This window comes from Podarcis raffonei, chromosome 1, assembly GCF_027172205.1.
Source record: "Podarcis raffonei isolate rPodRaf1 chromosome 1, rPodRaf1.pri, whole genome shotgun sequence".
Lineage (NCBI taxonomy): Eukaryota > Metazoa > Chordata > Lepidosauria > Squamata > Lacertidae > Podarcis > Podarcis raffonei.
In genome coordinates, this window is record NC_070602.1 from 90,382,987 (window position 1) to 90,399,885 (window position 16,899).

At 44.1% G+C, this 16,899-nt stretch overlaps 1 protein-coding gene across 5 annotated transcripts in view; it reads left to right on the forward strand.

The window, feature by feature from the left end:
* GLI2 (GLI family zinc finger 2) overlaps positions 1–16,899 on the forward strand; it is a 190,336-nt gene that overhangs the window by 157,914 nt on the left and 15,523 nt on the right. For all 5 annotated transcript variants that reach the window (XM_053403207.1, XM_053403247.1, XM_053403218.1 and 2 more), the window contains 5 exons: positions 544–746; positions 2,567–2,758; positions 11,127–11,328; positions 11,975–12,182; positions 13,438–13,551. In XM_053403207.1, the coding sequence (XP_053259182.1) occupies positions 544–746; positions 2,567–2,758; positions 11,127–11,328; positions 11,975–12,182; positions 13,438–13,551 (919 nt within the window). The remainder of the gene's footprint in view (positions 1–543; positions 747–2,566; positions 2,759–11,126; positions 11,329–11,974; positions 12,183–13,437; positions 13,552–16,899) is intronic.

Here is a 16,899-nt window from a genome sequence, read left to right on the forward strand (position 1 = left end):
GTAGTTTAAACAGGAGGTTGCTCAAGCATGGAGCACAGCGGCCATGTTGTCCCTGCCCAGGAATGGCTGTAGCCAGTGGTTTTTTTCCTATTTAAAAAAACATTTAGGGGGTACACTTATTTTCCTACTCTTATTGAAATGCTGCCCTTCAATGAGGCCAAACATAGATTCACAAATTGTTTAGGGGTATGCATACCCCTGCATACCCCAGGAAAAAAAAGCACTGGCTGTAGCTAATATGCAGAACTATGTGCATGTAGCCACTTAACTAACTAATCAGCTGAAAGTCATTTAAATAACATGTATTCAATTTACAGCCCTTGTACTGTGTAGAAATAAGACACCTCGATTTTTCTCTGCCTCAGCAAATGATCCTGTGGCCATGAAAAAAGGCGGCGTTGGCTAGATTTGAGAATGGTTAAACTGGCTTAAATGCTCTGTCTTAACTAATATTTGTTTTGGTGTTTCACAGTATGCTAATATATCCAAAATATGCTGAACGAAACTCCCCACTGACAGGACTTCTTTCTAACTCCTTTGCAGACCTCCTACTCTGAGTGGTAGCCCTGTCATCTCCGACATCTCTCTCATCCGCCTTTCTCCACACCCTGCGGGGCCTGCAGAGTCGCCTTTCAACCACCCTCACGCGTACATGAACCCCCATATGGAGCACTACCTCCGCTCCATGCATGGCAGCCCGACCCTCTCTATGATCTCAGCAGCTCGAGGCCTCAGCCCAGCTGACGGTAAGTGGGAACACAGGCTAGGCTGAGCTGCCAGCTGAAACCTGTTCCTGTGTATCGATGCACCTCAAGGGTAGTCTCCACGATGGGAGCTGCCAATAGGCAAGGCCAGTTCTGGATGAAGTAAACTCTCCATTTGAAGCATTTGAAAAGGATGTGTCTTATGTTATTAGGTTGCTTCCTCTTATGGAGGAGGAGAGGTAAAACACCCATGCTGTGTGCTAGGTTGGAGGAGAAGAGAAATAGGGTCAGATTGAAGGGAAAGGTTGATTTTTAAGAAAAGAAAAGAAAATGATGCTTGGGAACGCTGCTGGCCTTAATATTCCTGGGCGCTCTTGGTCCTCATCATCTATTCATGTCAATGGTAAATAGGAAAAGACACTATTAGGTAAGGTAAAGGTAAAGAGACCCCTGACCATTAGGTCCAGTCGTGACCGACTCTGGGGTTGCGGCGCTCATCTCGCCTTATTGGCCAAGGGAGCTGGAGTACAGCTTCCAGGTCATATGGCCAGCATGACTAAGCCGCTTCTGGCGAACCAGAGCAGCACACGAAAATGCCGTTTACCTTCCCGCCGGAGCGGTACCTATTGATCTACTTGCACTTTGACGTGCTTTCGAACTGCTAGGTTGGCAGGAGCAGGGCCTGAGCAACGGGAGCTCACCCCGTCGCGGGGAATCGACCCGCCGACCTTCTGATCGGCAAGTCCTAGGCTCTGTGGTTTAACTCACAGTGCCACCCGCATCCCTCACTATTAGGTAGTCATACCAAAAACCAAGTTCAGTAGGTAGCAGCCACCTGCCCCAATACCTACATGCAAATGCTCAGATGACAGCTGTATGGCCCATAGTCTGTAATAATTGTCCACTTGAATTATACATTTGATGAAGCCCAGCATCCAGGCTGTGCAGAATCAGAACTAGAATCCAGCCTGGCAGACTTAACCAATCTGGTAACGCCTGGCTTTTCTGTTGCTGCTGATTTGGTTTTGCTGGTCCCAGAGGCCTCTCCCTCCAGCAAGTGTTAAGATTCCAAGTCTCTGCTCTAAGCAAACTACGGATGCATTTTATTGCTCTTGTAGTCTTTCTCCCTCTTGCTACTCCCGAGCCTCCTTCCTGCCGGCAAAAGAAAAATTCTTATTACTTGGCATTAGAAAGGGGCCTTTGTGTTGCCTTTCGGTTTTCTTTCATTCTCCCTCCCCCTCTCCTTCAAGCCACAATAAATAAGTTAATGGAGAGCGGACGGAGAAGCAGGTTTGAAAATTCACAAATGGGCAAAAGTGAGGATAATTGGTTCTGGCAAGCCAAATGGTTTTCTACTGCCAGGAACTAAACACACAACCCCCGCCCCCACTCTGCGTATTAGAACCCTGCTTTAATTTTCTTATGCTGCTTCTCGTTAACTGGGCCGTGTTTGTCTTTTTCTTTCATAATAGCCTGGGATGTTAATTCTGACAGCATTACTGCACTTGGATCCCTCACCACCTCCCCTCCTTTCCTCCATTTCTCTCTTTCTCTCTCTCCCTTGCTCTCACTGGTGAACTCTGTGTTCATACAGAGGGATTATTAGAAGGGGGGTGGAAATGAGAGATTGTTTATAAATTTGCGGAAATGGAGGAATGTGGAGGGCCCCAGCCTGGTGTCTTTTGTCCACAGAGAGCACACACGTCCTAAGCATACGTCAGAGTCGTAACTGCAACCTTTTGGCAGGGAGAGGGGGAGATTCTAGTGTCACAGCAGCGGTTTTACTCTCCGGAAATATTTTATTCTTGTTGTTTCTTTCTCCCTCTCCCTCCTCTTCCCCCTTTGCTCTTTCTCCCCTGCAGTAGCTCACGAGCATCTGAAAGAACGAGGTCTCTTTGGCCTGCCCCCTCCTCCTCCAGGAGCCAACCCTGCGGACTACTATCACCAGATGACGCTCATGGCCAGCCATCCAAATCCTTACGGGGACCTCCTTATGCAGAGTGCGGGAGCAGCCAGTGCAACGCACCTTCATGATTACCTCAGCCCTGTAGATGGTGAGTAAGGAAGCAGAAGCCTTCCCGCGGGCTCACCCAGACTTCCCCTTGCCCTGCCACTTTCTCCTGAGGAAATTTGGTCTTCACCCCTGAATCGGAGCAAACGTCAATCGGGCTTTCTTCTGGTTGACGTTTGCTCCAATTTATTGCTAAAGAGTGGGCTTTCCAAAGGAAATCAGCGGGGCAAGGACAAAACCACTTGAAAGCGTGGGGCAAGCGGAAAACCATCCGGACCCATGCTTTCCAGGCACGGGACAAGCGCAAGTCTGGGCGAGCCCTTGGTTGTGTACACCCTGAGGGCATTTTAGTCCCAAAGCCTGTTCCTAGAGCAGATGGCAGCCATCATGCTCCTGATGACTATAGGGAGCACACTTAGCACCTGTAATTAGTAGTGGATTTCACGATAGTGTCCTCGCTGTAAAAGTGTGTGTGTGTGTGTGTGTGTTTATATTTTTGTAACAGGAAGCTTTGTACAGGGTGATGGATTATCCAGCCAGGCCTCTCTAGTTTTTGTGCTTGACTGTAGGTCCTTTTTTTGTGACAGACACAGATGGTGAAACCAGGGCAGCAAAGGGCCCCACCCTCATTTTTTTTTTTTTTTGAGATTGTCTATCAAAAGCATACAGCATACATTGCAAACACTCCGGTGCTGTTGCTAACAAAGCACCCTTCATTAGACTCGTCAAGTACTGTGAGGCTTCAGAGTATGAGTTGTAAGAACTTTGTACTGCTAATGAGGGAAGGCCCCCATCAGGCTTGACAATATGCAAACCAACACAGGACAACCTCCTCTCACAGAGAGAGGGGGTGGAAATAGTTGTAGTCCAACATTTTGCCTGCTTTGCCTATTTAGGTTGCCTGCTTTGAAGCAGTGATGGCCCTTCAGAACAGTTAAGAGGGTGAAGAATTAATTCGCCGGTTTTGTCATAAGTGTTTTCTCCAGTTATTGAAGTCAGTGGGGTTTTGTTTGCCTGCTTGCTTCCTTGAGCACAATATAGCCTAAGTTGAAGCACTTGTAATCTGGGTCCTGTTGATTTCAGCACATGCTTTATGCTTCCAATGAAAGAAATGGGACTTAAACGTACTTAACCTTGGCTGGATTGGGCACTTGGTATTCCTGCTTTTTTTACAGAAGCAGAAGAGGTGGTTCTGACTGAAAAACGAGACAACAGAAAGAAAGAAATGTTTGGGGCTGGAACTGTTCACCTCTGAAACTTGAGTAGCTTGTATCCTGAGTTGCTAAGTGATTACCATATTTGGTCTTGGGTGGAAGAAAGTTTACCACAGATTAGCCAGTCAAACTGGGTAAAAATACCACAGCAGTCATTGCATTGCCATAGCTGTGTGGTGCATTTGATGGAGTCCTTTAGGGAAAAGTCTTTGTTGAACAAGATGTTTTCTGTGGATTTACTGGTACATAGGGGCAAATTGTGGCAGAGTGAATATATTGTGGCATGTGTTTTGGTAGGCACTCCCTCAGTTCCATGAAGTGAACTGGAAAGATGGTGACTATATATGCACATATACAGGTTCAGTGCACATGATGTTTAATAGAGGAGAAAAACACAACACTTTGTTTTTGATGTTCCAGATTGTTGAATAGCCAGCCTTATGTTTTCTTCCTGCATTTGTGTGCACGCCACCGCTTCATTTCACATGGCACATCTGTTGAAGCCAGATCTTGTCTGCTGACGCTCATGCCCACAATAAACTAGTCAGCCTTCAACATGACTCTTCTCAGGAGGCAGCTCTGGAGTAAAATTTCCAGTTCCTCACAGCTGCATTTATGTTCATGTCACGCAGAAGGACAGAACTTTGGCAACCTCCGGAGAATGAGATCAGCTTTTAAGACTGCTCCTCTGAGGAAGCTCTTCTGTAACCTTTCATGGACTATTAGCAGCTACAATAGGCTGCCAGGATCACTGCCTTTCTAGTCTCCCTTTTCTCAATTGTTCAGTTCCACGCCATACATTTAAAGCACTCTTCTACCACATTCAACCCTCCTCGAGAATCCTGGGAACTGTAGTTTGCGAAGGGCACTGGAAATAGTGGCACCTTTAACAAACTGCAGCTCCCACTCCATCCAGCTCCCATGTCAGTCATCCAGAAGGGCAGCAGTTGGGTCGCTGTCATGCGGCACTGGCCTAAAACATTTTCATATCTGAAGCAAACACGCAAACAAAAGTATATTTATGTCTCTTTCCCAGTGGACTAAAGTTTATTTGCAAAGGACCTAGAAGAGAGTACCTGAAAAAGAGTGATTCAAAGAAGGCAGATTAAAAGTCCTTCCATGAAAAAACACATTATTTCATTTTGATCCTGCCTTCCCTTCAAGTTGCTCGCAGTGGCACACATGGTTCTCTCGTGTCAGTTTTGCGCTCGCCATCACCCTTTGGGCTCGGTCATGCTGTGTGTGGGTGAACCGAGGTTTGAGTGATCCAAAGTCACCCCGTGAGCTTCATGCCTGAGTGGAGACTTGTACCATGGACTTCCCTGTACAGGCGACTCTCAATTTATGCAGGGGTCATGTTCCAGGGAATAGCATGTACAGTGGTACCTTGGGTTACAAACACTTCAGGTTACAGACTCCGCTAACCCGGAAGTAGTACCTCAAGTTAAGAGCTTTACCTCAGGATGAGAACAGAAATCGTGTGGCGGCAGCAGGAGGCCCCATTAGCGAAAGTGGTACCTCAGGTTAAGAATGGTTTCAGGTTAAGAACAGACCTCCAGAACGAATTAAGTACGTAACCAGAGGTACCACTGTAAAGCCAAAAGCGTACATAGTCAAAACACACTGAGTTCAGTGGCAGGTGTGACTGCCAAAGTCTTTCTTCCCAGACAACTACCCTGATTCCGCCCCCTTTTATTTTTTTGCCGAGTGCATAAAGCTGAATGCATGCAACTTAAATGTCTGCAAGTTGTGAGCTGCCTGTACTAGGCTCACTAACCAATACACCAATCTGACTTAAAAGAGTACCTTTATGGGGGCGGTTTGGTGGAAAGGTATATTTGGAGATCTATGGGACGCTTAAGTGGCCAGTCACCAAGTCCTGTTTCCACAGCTGCCCAAAAAACAACACACACACACCTTTGGATTGGTATCTGGAATCAGATGACACACTTCAAGGGTCAAATTGCCTCCAATCCCCACAAGTTGCAGATCCTTACCCTATGTCATCATATGTGTGGAGAGAGAGAGCAGTCTGTGGAAAGAGTCTCCTGTGCAAGTTTTATCTCAGCTTGGCATCTGCAAAACCCCTTGGGAGATTTCACTAATCTTGCCAAAATTCACTTGCCTTTTCTTAAAATTCCTCAGATGTTTCATCTGAGGAAGAACCAAAAATTTTGCTTCAGATTTTATTTGAAGCTAAACCTTCAGGGATGTGCAGAAGTCCCTTTAGAAACTTCACAAGTCTCAACAAAATTCAGCAGCTAAAGTTTCGCTTTCAGTAAAAAGTTCACTTTCCTCTTTCCTGCTTTATCTTGTACTTGCTGGGGACAACATAAGCCCTCAAAGGGGACCATAGTCCCAAGATGCAAATAAAAAACACACATTATGGGCATCATTGTTCGTGCATGTGATTTTAAAATACGACTTGGTTCTTATCAAATTCAATGGATTTTTTCTGTGCTCATTTGAAAACAAGATTTACAAACTGAAGAGATAGCCCCTGTCTGCAAGAGCTCTTCCCTCAGATCTTTTGACTAAACTTGTGCTGAATCCCAGGTTCCAGACAATCCCATTTACTTATGCTGGTTTAGGGACTCCCAGACAACCACTTTTGTGGATTGTGGAACAGAAAGCAGCTTTCTTGTCTCCCAGCAAGGATCTTAAATATCTTGAAATGCAAAGCTAAAGGGGCCCTCTGTGCCGTAAGAAAGAAGGCGTCTAGGACATCACCTGGTGCCAGCACAAATACTTGGCATTTGCAGCAGTGTAAACAAGACATGAGGAGATGCCACAGTACAGAAAAATGCTAATAAGGAAACAGTCCAGTGAGGTTGGTGGCAGCTATTTGCTGCTTAGTGATAAGGGGGCTGCCTTGTGCCCAACAAAACTCCTTTTGACGATATATATTTGCCACTTTTGCATATGAGTGGATGTCAGAAAGATACGCTTCTGGCTCTGCATCGTTTTTATATTTTTAAATGAAGGTGGGGTGTGGGGTGGAGTGGAAAATAGAATATGTTCTATGGTTATTCTAGATTTCTTTTCCAATTCAATCACCAGGAAAGCCAGGGCAGGGCTGAATAACAGCAGGTGGCTGATGTGCTTACCTTGAAAAATTCCATGGTTCATTTCATTTCCTCACTATGGAAAGTAAAGTGTTTTAGGAGCAGGACGGTCAGAAATTGGAGATGGGAGCATAAGGGGAAGGGGGTGTTGGGTGGAAGAAAAGGCATAAGTCAGTCTGAATCAGCAGAAGGTGTAATATAAGTAGGCTAGGTTGCTTAAACCTACTTAATTTTTTGTTTATATTATTAATGAAAAGGGGGGGATTAAGTACCAAACACCGCCAGTTTGGAACAAGGTTGCTTTCTTTTTGTATATCTGAAATCAAAACAAAAGCAAGCTATTCACAGAGTACTGAAGCCTCACTTAGCATGGATTCAAATGGGGAAGTGATGTGTGGAAACCCCATTAGAGGAAGACCTCCAAGATGTATGTTAAGCTGATTGTAACTTCAGGTGTTCTGCTGCTGAACATGGTCAGGAAATAGACTTCCTGCTCCTCTGCACAATGTCATTTTGCAAACCCACATTCCCACACTCCCGTTCCCTGCACTCCACATCTCTCTCTGAGGAACCTGAACATATCTCAGGAGAGGGAAATGCCAAGGCTGCATTCCTGCCTTGATGTTGTTGCAGAGGGACAGGAAGCATGAGGAAGCAGGCACTCTCTGCTTTTTCACCTGGGAACCAAACCTTTAAAGCCACCTTAAATGCAGAAAGACCCAAGAGGAAAGCTTTTAAACTTCCTCTATTTGCTCACCTCTCACCACAACATGCAGCCTGACATTGTTTGTTGCCTCTTCAGCTGTCCAGCCATCACAAGGCAAACCTGAGAATGTTCCATTAAAAGGGGTTGGAAGCAACTTACTAGTCATTAAGCCTGTGTGTGCAAAACGAAGATTGTCTTGGAAAGGGTCTGAGGATCAACTGGATTTCAGAGGATAGGGAATGAAAGCACTGAGCAGAAACCTAAAAGAAAAATTAAAAAAACACTAGCAGATATCCCCCAAAAGCAAAATTATCCAAACTTTCTAATTTGCATACTTTTCATAACATAGAAGAATTTAGCTTTGGGGGTGGGAGAGTTTTTAAAGTGTAGAGAGGATATACAAACATTAGGCTGTTTTAGGCTGTGAGACTTTATTCACATTTTGAGCCTTTCTCAAAGGCTCTTTATATGGTACTGTGGAAGATAAAGTGATAAATATTTGTAATCCAAATTAGGATTTTGGCCAACATGGTTTGTACCATATTAGAAAGTTGATATGATACAAGAACCTCATGTGTGGTGGTGGGGGGGAAACCACCTTTAAGTTCTCAGAACTATGTTCAGATTTTATGTGAAGGAAAACAAAGCAACCTTCCTATTAGCTTTCCTTCCTGCAAGAAAAACGGAACCAAGAAAGAAGTAATTAATCTGTAGAATAATCTGAGGGCAGCCTTGTGATTTCAGCACACACATGAACTCATCATAACAGAAAGACCCATGTGGAGATGCTGCATTGAAAACAGAAACAGAAACCCCCATCCCTGCACAAATATCAGAAGGATTTGAATTAGAGCAGGCAGTAATAAAATGCATATTACTATATTTGTACCGGAAGAGTCCCAGGCCAACCTGCAGAATCTGACAGCTTCCAGCAGAGTTTTACACCGGGGGGGGAGGGAGGGGAATTACGTGTGTGTGTGTGTGTGTGTGTGTGTGTGTGTGTAGCAAAGGGGTGTGTTAGACGGCTGCACCAGGCTGCTGTTGGACATCAAGACTTCTTCCTTCATCAAATTAATGGGGACCAATGGCAGAGCTGACACTGCGGGCATAAATCACAGGAAAGAGCAACGAGGAATGAGTACAAGGCTTTTCTTTCTATTTAGTAATTTATCAAGGGAAGTGGCACATTAATAAACAGATCTCCCTTGAGGTGTGGGAGTAACAGAGACAAATATGACTGTCAAACCCAGTCTGCTTCCTCCTCTTAGCAAGATAGGTGAATGGACACAGAGAAAACACTCTCTCTCTCTCTCTCTCTCTCTCTCTCTCTCTCTCTCTCTCTCTCTGTGTGTGTGTGTGTGTGTGTAGTTATAATCAAAATCAGGCCTCTTTGGTGCAAGACGCTTCACAGTGCCTCATTAGCTCATAACCACTGTTACCCAAGGGCACATTCACACCAAAGCTTTGAAGGAGGGGGGCAGATATACATTGGAAGCTCTCCAGCTTCTGCAGCTTCCTGAGATGCTTGTACTGTACTGCTGTGGCCCACAGAACCATGCCACAGATGGAAGTGATTGCTGGATTTGCTACAATGGTATTGGCAGCCTACACTGATCAAATTTGTTAGCATTGGAAATCAGGGGGAAATGAATGCCTAGTTTTTAAAAGGCGATATCTGCTTTAGTACTGTTGGTTCAAGGGGAAAAATGGGTATAGATATTTGGAAGTTCCTTCCAAAGTTTCCCATTTGCCCTAGCATAGAAAAAGGCCACACGTTTGGTAAGTTAAAAAATGGTTTACTTACCAACTTTTCAAAGGTCAGGCTCATGTGCTTTTCTGTACATTAGTAAGAATGCACAGGCAGTGGTGAAAGTTCCTAAATTATTGGTATAGGAGCACAATAATGGCTTGTTAGAGCCATGTGGCTAAGCTGAACCAACCAGCTTAGCTTCCTCACATGCTAAGTTTATCTGGTAGACTGGAGACTTGATTACTCAAGGTAAGGGGAAGTGACCTTGCTAAGCCTGGCAGGACAGCTTACTCTATGGTATTAACCTATCCATGCATTAATTTGACTTAAGCATGTAGATTATATGAGGCTGACTATTCTACAAGCCCTTCCATGGCAGATTAGGTGAAGAAGAACTCAGCCATACTCCATGTGTCTTCCATGCTGACATTTACCAATAAGTCCCATGTAAATAGCACCCCCATTGATACAAGTAATAATCAAATCAAATGTTCTGATGCCCTGTAGGGCATTTCTAATAAATCATGATTTGTTACTGCCTTAAATCAGCCAGAGTGTATAATTGTAAATCCAGTTTTTTGAATTTTTATAGTACTTATGTATATATACATAAGTGTATTAGGTTCAAATGTTTAAAACACATAGAATGCAGGGTGTCTGAGCAGTGGGTAACCTGTGAGCCTCCTTTGTGGACTGATTTCTGTGTAAGAGGGCCCCTTTTTTAATTGTAGAGGCGATGAAAGAGTCTGATCGACAGCTCTTCCAAATGAATGTCTCTATTTATTCTGTAAAAGTGGTATAATCTTTCTTCTTTAATAACAAGTATTTTATCCTCTCCCCCCCCCCCCCGCCTTCCCCTCAACATGAAATTTCCCCTACTTGAAGGGAATCCCTTCCTAAGGATCAAAATGTAGTCCAGCAAAATGGATGACCAGTCTAGCTAGACTTCAACATTTTCTTTAATAAGCAAAGCAAACACCCCAACTATTAATTAAATACCAAACGCTTACTGCATGGAGTGAACAGAGAAAGACGGGCCCAAAACGAAGGGTTTTACACTACCTGCCTCCTATGACTTTGCTTATTTTCAAAACAGGAAAATTATTTGAAGAGCGTTAAACGGCCCCTTTGAGAACCTTGGATTTGCACATACCTGCCAGAAAGCAAAGAGTCTTGCCTGCTGCACAAATAGCCCCTGACTGCTACCAGCCTTGATGCTTTTTTAAATCTTGGGCTTGCCCCTAACAATCAGGCATCTGACCCTACGAAGCTGGTTTCCTTCAGCACCTGGGCTGCTTGGTTCCTCTAGCATACTCCCGTGCCACTTAGATTGCCAGTTTAGCTTCACTAAGGAGGAAGAAGCAGTTGCTAGAGAGGAAGGCATGTCTTCTCCCTCATGCACACAAAGACACAACCTAGTCCAGATTCAGTGTGTATGTTGACTAGAGTCCATTGAGTTAAGTGGGTCTGTTCTGAGTATGACTTAACATTGGATATCACCTTTACAGTGTACTTCTGTGCCTATTTACTCGGACGTAACCCCCAACATGTTCCTTGTGTGTTTCCAATTACAGCCAAAATGTTTTTAATTTCCTTTAATTATGCTAAAATAACAACATAAAACAAACATTTCCAGCTGGATCCACAGCATTTCCCTTTATTTCCCTTTCATATAGTGTCAAGATTCTCCAGTCCACGAGTGACTCCAAGACTAAGTCGAAAGCGAGCGCTTTCTATATCTCCGTTGTCCGATGCCAGCATTGATCTTCAGACAATGATCCGGACCTCGCCAAATTCATTGGTGGCTTATATAAATAACTCCAGAAGTAGTTCTGCAGCAAGTGGCTCTTATGGGCATTTATCAGCGGGGGCAATAAGGTAAGGGAGGGAGAGCAGCTCATGCTGAAATCCTCAGTTCGGGGGGTGGGGCAGGATTCATTACCAGGAGTGGTAATGAAACAAGTTTGCAGCCATTGAAAGACGCTAGAGATGTGGGTCCCTAGTTATACATAATGACCTTGAGTAACCTGTGACTCTCAAGATGCCTCAGTAGTATATGAATAGTTAGCTGTAGTTCACTCTGAGTTCTGGACCTGCCAGTGGGTAATTCTGCCAGTGCAACACAGGCAACAATGAAAGGCCAGGCCTAGTGAGGCTGTCGGGTCTCTTAAGAAAATAAAAGAAACTGCAAAAGAGGGGCACTTGCTCTCTATGGACCTCATGGGAAAATCAGCAAGAGGGGAATGTAATAATCTTGAGTTGAGATGCACCTTTGGAAGACCCCCCCCCAATCTTTTAAAACCACAACCCCCTCTCCCAGCTTTGTTGTGTTTTCAGAAGGCATACTCATGAAACAGCATCCCTTGAACACATCTCTAAGAGGAGAAAGAAACTAAGCAATGTTGACCTTGTCCTGGTTGCTTCATTATCAGGCTGCTTTGCCCTTAACCAGCCATTTGGAGCATCCCAAATGTTCTCACTGCATGCTGCTATATCTTCTCCTTCTGATGTTCTCTCTCTCCAGCCCAGCATTCACTTTCCCTCACCCAATCAACCCAGTGACGTACCAGCAAATTTTGAATCAGCAGAGAAGCTTGAGCTCAGCATTTGGACATACACCTCCCTTCATCCAGCCATCGCCGACGTTTCCTTCGCGGCAGCATGTGGCCGTCATCTCTGTCAATTCCACTCCGGCTCAGATCAGCAGCAACTGTGTCTCTGATTCCAACCAGGTAGGACCCACGTCTGCTTCTGGCAGGATTTTAACTGGGCTGGTTGCAGACACCTATACAAAGACCCACTGTGCCCATTGCAGCTAATCTGTTTCAGTTCCCCTGTCAGTTTCACTCTAAGGATTCATTGCAAGGTTGGGTGTTCACTGTAAACACACAGAAGGCCACAGCTGTGAAATAGCAGTCTTCACATCTCTGCTCATTTGATTGCACTGATCCCTCTTAAGCCAGTGTCTCCATGATCATGACATGCATACATCATGCAGCAACAGCTATATGATCTGTAGCAATTCATTGTGTGCTTAGCTGAAACTTGGTCTTCCACATAATTCAGATGATCAAGGAAAATTAATATAATCTGCGTATTTGCCCTATGAGATAGCATTCAGATAAGACAGGGCCCTCTCCCCCTTCTTTTTTCTTACTTGTGAGAACTATTTGAAACTAGGCATATTTGCACCCATTGCACAAATGACTCAAACACTATGAGCTCAAATTGCCATCTTGAGTTCTGTGAACTGGGTGGGGAAATCCACAGAGCTTAGTCTAATCAGCAATTTGTGCATGAAACAGCTGGTTCAAATGATGAGGTTTCCATGTGCACATTTATCAAATGAAGAATGTGGAAATAAAGCTTGAAAATGATTGTGTGAATCTGTAGGGTGTTTTTTAAAAAACAAAAAACTGGGAAGCAAATTCACTCCTCAGTAGAAGTCCACCGACAGAACAGTGATTCCTTTTTGGGAAGCGCCACAGTATACAGATGAACAAACAAGGATGGAAACACATAAGTAAACAAATAATGGCAAAAAGCACTGCATTTTAATACTTTAAATATTTATTAAATGTGTTCCAACTAAGATCTCAAGTTTTAAATCACGAAGAGTGAATTTGCTTCTCAGGTTTAAAGAAACAGAAAAGAAGTTTTCCATCCCCATGTCACTTTCTGAATGAGGAACCACTGGCTCCTTCAAATGTTTATCCCCATTGTGATACACATATGAACATACATGTACCTGTTGCTGACATGGCTCGAAGTGGATTGCATTATTCAGCATGGCCCAGTTTGCAAAACTGACATCCTTTTCAAAGGCAAAAAATGAACATTCTCTCTGAATTAATTCTTACCCTGATCTAAACTGTGTCTCCTGCTGTTCAGTTGCTGCATTGTAAGTAAAAAAAAAAAAAATTAAAATGCTGCTTTTTCTTTAAAACACGGATATAACCTCCCCACTGCCCCTTTTTGTTTCCCCAGAGCAAGCAGAGCAGTGAGTCAGCTGTTAGCAGCACGGTCAACCCAGTCATTAATAAACGCAGCAAAGTCAAGACTGAAATGGAGACTCTACCACCAGCTTCCCCGCCCACTCAGGTAACTCCTTGGTGCAAACTTGTCTTGAACACTTGAGCTGATGGACCCCAAAATTTTACCAACAAGAACAGAACTAATTATGAAGACTCTCCAGAGAGTAACAGGGCAGCAGTTTCTAATGCTATTATTATTATTATTATTATTATTATTATTATTATTATTATTATCAGCTTTGGAAACATGGAAGGCCACAACTGTGTCTTCACATCTGTGTCCATTTGGATGCTTTTCTTTTAGGGCAGTAGGTGGCTTGTGCCCCAAGGACATTTCATTTGGGGGAGATTTGGTGAATTGGATTTTGCTGGTTCTAAACTGTACCCTTACAGATTATCTCTGTGTCCTGGTACATTCCCCTGAGGTCAGTTCCCCATGTCTCGTCAATAATATCTGAAGTGCTTAGATCACATGGGTTCTTCCTTTGCCAGAACCACACATCAGACAAGGCTATTTTTGCCTGGGAAGTAGCAATATGCTATAAAAATAAATAGCAACCACACTGTAAAGATAGTAAGATGTAAATTAGACATAAGAGGTTTCTCCTGGATCATTAGGCAAAACATTTTGCTTAACTCTGCAACATGTGGTTTGGCTTCTTTGCCTGAGTCACCTGAAGCTGATCAGACAACTTATGGTGTTATCTTATATTTATGTACTTGGGTAAAAGCCCAACTAAGTTCAATGGGACTTGCTGTCTCTGTTAAGTTTGTTAAAGTTGCAGCCTCAATAGCTTCAGCTGCAGTTGCCCTCCAATGGAAGTGAGGAAACTGTAGTCTGATTTGCCCAGACAGCTTCATCTGAAGTGAGGTTTGTGAACAGATTATTCTGCCATGCAAAGGGAGAGGGAGAGAAAATGAGAGTAGATTTGGGGGTCCCTTCTGACCAAGAAAAGAATGCTAACACTGGGGGAAAGGGGATGCTCAAATTTCTCTGCCACATGAAGATCAAATGAGAGCATGCACACCTAGAACAGCTCCAGCACATGACCAAATCTGCAGTTCACAATCTGTAAATGATAATGAAAATTTAAACAAGGCTGCAATGTTCCACTTTGAAAGATGCATGGGTTTGGGGGTGGGTGGGTTGTTGGGCAAAACAGATGAGCGGGAGTGTTTGGAGGTTATAGATTGCCTACTCTAAGTCCCAGCATGATGGGTAGGTGCTGGTTTTTCATGAGTGATTGGACTGAGACATGCTGTGGGTTCCTGGGTCATGGAATCCTCCTGCTGGCTTAGGCAGAAATGCCATATTTCAGCCAGATGCCTTTAAAAATGATGTTTGCCACTTGTAGACTGCAAAGCAAGCAGTAATGGTGTCTCAGAGCAAACATAGATTACAAGGAGATCTTGTGCGCAGCTAGGAAGCTCTCCAGCAAGGAGCTGCCCCTATTCAGGGAGGAATTGCTCACAGCAGCATCCTTTACCTCAATGACACCACATTTGACACCCACAAGAGCCCACCGGCTTCTGTGCTCTTGTCGGAGCCGCACACTTCCAAACTGTTTAATGGCTGGCAGTATCTATCTGACCGTTCTTTATCACAACTGTAAACTATTGGGAGTGCTCTGGGCACTTCATTTTCATGAAATATGAGGTGATGCTATTGTCAAGCCAACAGAAGAGTTTATGACAAATTTCTCTTTCAGCTCCAGTTCAGAAGCGGGTTTTGGCATGATGCATGGGGACAGCAACATGTGCAATCATCAGGGGGCTGGTAAAATTGATGAAGATAGCATATCTGGGAAAGATAAACATGCTGTAGTCAGCACGATTAGGGCAAAGAGGCATCTCTCCAGAGCTTTGGGTTTAGGAACACCTCAGCACACAATGGCAGGAAGCAGCACATGACGTAGAATAACCAGCCTGCTTTACTCCCAGCTTAATCAGGTCACGGATTGTGGTCTCTTACATGGAGAGAGTGCAAAGGGGGATTTCCTGAGGTTAGGAATGGGGCAATATTAATGTAAGTGTCTTTTAGGTAATTCCTTATGTATCTCTAAATTTTGCCCTCCTAAAACCCCATACCTAAGATTTAAAATTTATTTCAATGTAAAGGCTTCTTCACTTATGGATGTTGGTGGTGATGGTGGTAGTGGTGGTGGGTTATAGCTCACCCTTCACCATAAGGTCTCAGGGTGGGTCACAGAAATGTTAAAATACCAGGTAGAAGTCAATGTGCAACAGGGATTTCTCCCTCTTCCAAATGTTCTGTCTGTGCAAGCATTTCAGCTTGCCAAATGGAATGATTCCCCACCCCCTGCTCCTCCCTCTGTGTGCTGTTTTGGGGGTTCTCCACCCCAAGCCAATTTCAGGAGACAGGCAAGAGGAGGAGAGGGGGAGAAATAGCTGTTGCACAAGTGGAAGTCCTTACACCATCCTTCCATTGACAGGGTTGGTTTGGTGAATTCTGCCCAGAATATTAAAAAAACGGTTTAAGATTATGCTTCCAGCTGTACACTCACAATATTCTTTATGTACACCTACGTAATTTTCTGACCATGGCATACACTGCAAATGCATGTTTCACACAGGTACATTTTTTTGGTAAGACGTGATTGTCTGAGGTTCCCTGTCTGAGTGCAAACTTAGCAGATTTGCCACTTTTTGACATGCGGAACGGTCCCAAGTCCCAGTTGAGCTGAGGCTGGGTGTGTTTGTGGATAGGTGTGGCGCACAGAGTGAGAGAAAGTAGGGAGGAGGGGGGATCTGGGTTGTGAGTGAGTTGATACAGACTCTACTCTTTGCAGTAAAAACATGGAAATCATGCAAATCTCTTCTAGCCTCTATGGCAGAGGAAACAGGTGGCCAACCAGATATTAGACTCCAGCTTCCATCAGCCGTCCGATAGAGGTGGCAATTGGGAGGACTGGAGGAGAAACCAGTTTATAAAACATATCAGAAACTTAAAACAGGACAAAATCAACCGTTCAGCCAACACACAATTAAATTCAGTATTGCAAAAGGAATAATCTGAACTGAACTGCTTAAGCACAATGCAAAAAGAAACTTAACACAGCAATAAATAAAGATCTAGGTACTGGCCATACTGGACTCCAAGGAGCCTCAACAGTGTGGCTTAAATATAGTTTAGAGGGGCAAGGGGGTCTTCCCACCAGGCTAGACAATTTGCAGCTGGATTCCTCATCTCTTCCTCCCAGGAGGCTAACAGCAGCAAAATGGAAATCTCGTGGGGGAGGGATCAATGGGGGTGAGCCTTTTTCCCCAGCTTCCCAGAGGTTCCAGCTGCTGGTGCTGTCCTTTCCTCATTTTGCTGGCCAGGCAAAAATGTTCTTATTTACATAGGCATTTTTCATCATTTTTTTTCACCATCTGAAATACTTTTAAAAACTCT